The following is a 6,765-nucleotide window of genomic DNA, read 5'->3' as shown; positions in this document are numbered from 1 at the left end:
ATATTGACTCTTTATCCCAATAACTACTTCAAACTGGCTTTTTGAGACAGTCTATAAATAGATAACGAAAGTTTGTATATCGCTGTCGGTGCAAAGGATTACTGTGTCTAGCGAAACCCTTGCCGTTCAAAACTACGTTAATTAGCACTTCCGGCGGCCGCAGAGGATGATTTTCGCCCGCCAGTATTATAAACACTGCTTTTTTTACAACACATGTCCATATGAGAAGTCCTGTCATAGTAAATAATGCAACATTCTGTGTCCTAACGCAACATATCCATATATATTTTTAAAACCCAACATATACATATATATTTTTTGAACCCCATAACAAGTATTCAAACTTGCGAAAGAATGATAATGAGGCGCATCCTAAAGCTATACAATATTGGGTTGAACACCTTTAGCATACAATTAGAAGGCTGAGCGTGGTACTCGAAACATTTCCTTTATACAGGCGATCTTCTGTATTGATTATAAAAAAATCTATTCTCCACCATCCACCCAGCATGTTGCTATTTATAACTTTGTGATGTATCACAAAGTCCAGCCGTATAGTCAGTACCATCTATTACGCATGTGACGTCTATCAATTTTGCCTTTAAGTTCTAATTGCTAATAAACCACACTTTTCTTATAAACGCTGTGCATGACGTGACGTTGGAATTTAGAATTTGAATGTGGTTCATACATTATTCTTGCCGTTCGGGACACATGTAAACCCCAAATATATATTTTGTTTGTGTTAATTTGTATTGACAGGAAAGTTCTCGTGAAGGGAAGAGTTTAAACGCCAGGTTCCTAACTTCGAAATTCCAATACAGAATTAACTTTTTATTTTCAAATTTTGAATTATATATCATGTCGTCCGCCGACAACTTTATTTTGAAGAGATAGAACTGGAGTGGTCATAGTGGCCTTATGATGGTTTTGACAGCTATTTCTAGACATGCAAGAGATTTTGCAACCCTCTCCGTTATAATTGTGATGTATTCATACTTGTACTCACTGCTCTTATGGAATTTTGCTTACCAACAACATGGTTCCAGGTTCAGTCCTACTGCGTGGCACTTTGGGCAAGTGTCTTCTACTATAGCTTCGGGCCGACCAAGACCTTGTGAGTAGATGTGGTAGACGGAAACTGAAGGAAGCCCGTCGTATATATGCATATATGCGTGTGTGTGTGTGTGTTTGTGTGTCTCTTTTTCTCCCCCCAACATCGCTTGATAACCGATGCTGGTGTATTTGCGCCCCGTAACTTAGCGGTTCGGCAAAATAGACCGATAGAATAACTCTTGGGGTCGATTTCCTCGACTAAAGGTGGTGCTCCAGCAGTGCCGCTCTCAAATGACTGAAACAAGTAAAAGAGTAAAGGAATAGAAGAATACCGTTGATGAACAACAATTGATTTGCATCAATTATTATTTATTAAACATTTACAAAATACTGCATCTCATCTAACAGCTGTTTCTGCTGCCAATGTTCTTTGGAATTACCTCTGATGAAGCTCCATGATTCAAACCGTTTTATTGCCAACTATGATAAATATTCTGTTAGCATCATAATGGTAATTCCAAAGAACATCGGCAGCAGAAACAGATGTTAGATGGGATGCAGTTTTTTTTGTAAATTATTAATAAATAATAATTGAGCCAAATCCATTGTTGTTCATGAATGTTATCTCCATTTTCTGTTTTCTTGAAATTTTATGTATATAGATATATAAATAGATATGTAGATAGATAGATAGATATACAGACAGATAGTGAGACAAACAGAAAGAAAGAAAGAAAGATAGATAGATAGATAGATAGATAGATAGATAGATAGATAGATAGATACATACATACATACATAGATTAATACATAGATTAATACATAGATTAATACATAGATTAATACATAGAAATACATCTGTTATGGCCCTTTTTAAGCATAATTTCTTTCTAATGGTTTCTAACTGTCATAAATATCAAAAAGAGAAAACAAAACAGAAAGAAATAGAAGTGTTCTGAAAGTTTATTACGTTAATTGATACACTTGTTTAAGTGGAGATTATATGAGATAATGTTAATATCTTAGTCCGGTAAAATTCTCCGTCTTTATCAGTTTATAGCAAACTGATTTTCGTTTTGCTTTCGATTTTTGTTTCAGGTTTAGATCGATCAGTATAATTTTCTATAAAAGCAGAAAAAATATAGAACATTTATTTATATATATATAGCAAGAACAATTATTACTAAATAAATTTGGCTAGTGTCGTTAATTATAAAATTGTAAATCTTACTGCAATAAAATGCCATTAAACAATAAGGTTATAAATGCGCTACCTTCGATTTCCAGCTGCATAGATTTATCGAGCAGGTTAATCTCATTGACGAATTAAAATATACTTCGGGTTGTATACTTCGGGGTCTATATGTATACATACAAGCATATATGGGTACAGGACATCTTCACATTAGTACATGATATTTTGTTTGAATATTTGGAGGGCATCGGCTGCATTGTCTAAGTGACACTGCATTTCGGGAATGTGAGATGTAGCCATAATATTATTGATTTTCTTGTGTAATACAACATGGTTGATTTGGTTATTTTCTGTGACACAACACGCACTATGTAGCCGATCTGATAACAACAGTCTTGTATGTAAATTTGTAGCAATGCCTCCTGTTAAACATGTGTAGTCCGTTAGTATGTGTATTCTTGCAGTTTGTCACTGTGCATTAATTTTCTTCTTGTGCTTTTGTTTTGTGACACGTCGCGTTCAGTGACGATACTGGTGCATCGGTAGCGTTGAGAAATATCTAATGATAATAATGTGCTGATAATTCGATTAGTTTGGAGTCGATATATCCATCGTGTTTTGCTGTTGCTACTATATGTGGTTGGTTGTCTATTCAATTACTGTCTGTGTCTGCCACCGAGCTGACCACCTTTTATCTGCGACAGCTTATTTAACAATGTGAAATTAAGTACATTTAGTTTCGTATCATTGCAACAATATATGCTGCTGTTGACTTCTTTTGACTAATAGGATGAATGTTTCTTTACCAATGGGAACCAAGCGTTGGAACACCAATGGAAGAAACGTGTTGACCGGAATATGTTAGAAAATAAAACTCATTTGGCCACATTCCATGAGAGTATCTTGGTCGGCCCTTGAAGGTTTCAGCCAACCCTCATACAGGCAACCAAATTACTTTTCCTCAAATGTCTCTGCAGTATTTGACATGATTGCAAAGCAATTCAAAGAAGAAAACGATCCCGTTACTTCCAATGATATCTGAACAAATTTCTTGAAGGGATGAGAGATAAGCTATCTATGCCTAGATAAGTCTCAGTCAATATCGTCTCCCTAATTGAATGTTACGATACCAGAGAACTTAACAGAATTATATCAAGTTGGTGCTATTAAGTTAGACATGGTATATGTCTATATACACTTGACACCATGATCCAGAAACTTCAGGATGGAAAAGCACATGGAAGAAACTTGAATTTTGGATATTGGTACAAGAAGCTAAACTTCTACCGACCATATCTTATCAATCTGTACCAGCAAGCTCACAGTGGGAACAGTAGCGTACCATAGTGGCTTGCTCTGACAGAGACAAAACTGATCCCCAGATGCAGAATCATTCACATGGATAAAAACTACCGGCCAATTGCATGCCACAACTTGATGTATAAAATATATACAACATGTTAAAGCCTCTTCCTCCAGGACCATTGGGAAACCAATAACATTATCACAGCAGAACAAGCAACTACGAAGAAGGGAATCTGGGGATGTGCTGAGCAATTGTTAATCAGCAAACATGTGATGTCAGAGGTGCAGGAACATGGAAAGAAGCTAGTTTCAATGTGGCTAAACTACAAAAAGTATTTCACTCTGTCCCTCATACTGGCAACATCTCCTTCAATGACTTGACTGTTTCCCATATGTCTGATGAGGAATGTTGCAGGTATCGAGAAATGAATGGAAGCATAACTTACAATGACACCTGTAACAAAACACGTGTCACTAATGTATATTACAGCCGAATAAAGTAAAGTTGGACGTTGGAATTCGCTGAGTTCAATAAAACAGTGGCCCTCAATGTACTTGCAGTGCCAGTATTCATACCAATATTTGGGCTGTTTGACTGGAAACTTGATGAGGTGGGAGCCATTAATGTGAAAACGCGAAAAATACTAACAAGCACACATAATTTCCACATCAACAGGGACGTAGACAGCCACTACATAAAACAAAAACAAGGCGGCATTGACTTAACATCGATTCAAACTGTCTTTAAATGTCGTATTATATCCCTTTGGCAACATCGTTTAAACGTCTAGTTTCGAAGTGCGTCCCTTGTCCAAGATTGCTTACATGGGGCTGATAACATCATAAGACTTGGGAAGCAGGTCCTTGTGCAGCATTCCTTGTCTGATAACCTTAAATACATGCCCAAAGAAGTCGCACGACTCTCCTGCAACATATCATCACATGAAAGGATGAGCATATAAGAGCAGAAGATCGTGCATGGATATGTTAGTAGAAAGCTCAGAGATGATAGTAACATTGATTATCGAAGCAGTCTATTATGGACCGACAACCAGCTTAATACCTCCCACTTTGAAGGGTATGCGTTTGCAACCCAGGAACAGGAAATATCAAATACCCGATGCACAAAATGGACAAAATGCAGGAAAATCAGTGAAATATGACGACCGATTTAGACTTTGTGGGGTTAACACTGAAGATATCACCCACACCTTAAGCCGTTGTCCGAAAATGTCATCACGGTATTATCTACCGATGAGACACGATGTTGTAGCTGAGACACTATAATGAAAGTCCCGTGGGAAGGATAACTCCAAGGTCTAAGAAATAAGAACTCACAGTAAGGTAGAATCTATAGCCGCTCATAATGAAAAGGAATACTGGTGGAATGTCCCAGTGAAGACCTCAATAAATTGTAAGCACAAAAGACCTGATATAATGATTTGAGATAGAGAAGAGAAACAGTTGTGGCAATTAGCTGTCCAGCGGATGTTAACATAAAGCTGAAGATCAGTGAAAAAGGGAACATCTATGGTGAACTATTGAGAAATCTGCAGCTACTCTATCCAGATTACAGGTTCAGGTTTATACCTGTAATTATTGGGGCCCTGTGATATCTAATGCACTACTTAATTACCAATCTTGAGAAATTAGGCTTCTCAAAACTAGAAAAGAGAAAGCTAATTCGAAGATTACAGATCCAATCCATCACTAGAACTGTAAAAATCTATAAAGATTTTCTTGAAGTTTATCTTTTAAGCATATGCGAGCATGACTGTTTGTCATAGATTGCCCCGACAAAAAAAGACACACTTTTTTTAGAGTAGAAAAAACAGAACAAGGATTTCCACGGTTTGTCAGTTGAAATATGTAACTGGAAATATTTACGATTGTATTTTTATATCTGAATGAAAGCTAACTGGAGTTAGAGGTAGAATAGACGAGGACGTGTGTTACACGGGAAACTCAACAGCAACGTGGAGGAGAATAAATTAAATTAGGTAGCTTAAAATATATACTTACTTTACGTAACAAATGTCCCCTAATTTTGATGTGATTTCAACGCGATTATCTTCCCAAATTTTGCACCTGCGAATCCAGCATTCACCGTCTTTTAAGAGTGGCCACGTTCTACCGTTCCCAACACATTTGTCATCATTCCGCCGACAAACTGTTGTTGATAAGAAAACAAGCAATATCTAGCTTACTTTATTAAGTAACTGTACTTCACTTAATCGTACCTATTATTGCTAAAACCTGGCAAAAGGCCAGCAATTTTAGGGGATCGCATAAGTCGATTATATCGGATCCTGGAAGACTTTAAATGCAAAGTCGACCTCGGCAGAACTTGAAGTCAAATCCGAAAACCAGAAAGAAATCCGATAAACATTTTGCCCGGCATTATAACTATTTTCCCAGTTCACCGTTTCATTCAAAATCATTCTTGATTATATATTTATTAAACGTAATTTATTAGGAACCTTATATCTTGAGTTTATATTCCTAAAATCGGAATAGATTAAGGTAAATGTGTGTATGTTCTGTGCCTCGATTTTAAGGAGAGATAGAAGGCATTTCAATTTATATACCCCAGTCGCATGAAAGCTATTTGAAGCATTCTCTTCGGTTATAAGTGTAAAATTCGCATGAAGCCGGTTACGACATCAAGTATCCCTCTTGATCTGCTCAACAGAAACGCCTACTCGTAAAACTGAGGTGCAAGTCGCTGAGAACACCAGAGGCACGCGTGCCGTTATCGTAGTTCTGAGTGAGCTTCAGAACGAGATAGAGTGGACTCTTTGAATTATAAGTACGACTAATTTTTCCTGCTGAATGGGATGGCGCAATGTGAAATAAAGTGAATTGCTCAAGAACACAATGTACAGCCAATAATTTAACTGAGGACTGAGCCGAATACAGTCGATTTGTCGTGTGTGGTATTTGTATTAGTATGTATGGACACATGTGCATAGCTTTCATTTATAAGTTGCGTATATGAAACAAGATTGAATGTAAGATTATTGTCATGTGTGTAGTTATAACATAGTTGGAATATTTTTGGTGCAGTCGATATTAATTTCAGAGGTTATTACGATAATTATTCTGATAATTAACGTTTCATTAAAATCAAGGTTGGATATTTGACTTCGTTAATATAGGAAAAAATATTTAGATCACTCTAAGAAAATTTGAAGAATACTGTATATATA

At 36.6% G+C, this 6,765-nt stretch overlaps 1 protein-coding gene across 1 annotated transcript in view; it reads right to left on the bottom strand.

The window, feature by feature from the left end:
• Positions 1 to 2,001: 2,001 nt before the first annotated feature.
• LOC106872088 (uncharacterized) overlaps positions 2,002 to 6,765 on the bottom strand; it is a 14,200-nt gene continuing 9,436 nt past the window's right edge. The window contains exons 4-5 of the mRNA XM_052969055.1: positions 5,579 to 5,726; positions 2,002 to 2,178 (exon numbers count right to left, since the gene is read on the bottom strand). Coding sequence (XP_052825015.1) covers positions 2,166 to 2,178; positions 5,579 to 5,726 — 161 coding nt within the window. The 3' untranslated portion in view covers positions 2,002 to 2,165. The remainder of the gene's footprint in view (positions 2,179 to 5,578; positions 5,727 to 6,765) is intronic.

The sequence above is a fragment of the Octopus bimaculoides genome, chromosome 6 (genome assembly GCF_001194135.2).
Source record: "Octopus bimaculoides isolate UCB-OBI-ISO-001 chromosome 6, ASM119413v2, whole genome shotgun sequence".
Classification (NCBI taxonomy): Eukaryota; Metazoa; Mollusca; class Cephalopoda; order Octopoda; family Octopodidae; genus Octopus; species Octopus bimaculoides.
This window is presented reverse-complemented; position numbering and strand designations above follow the sequence as displayed.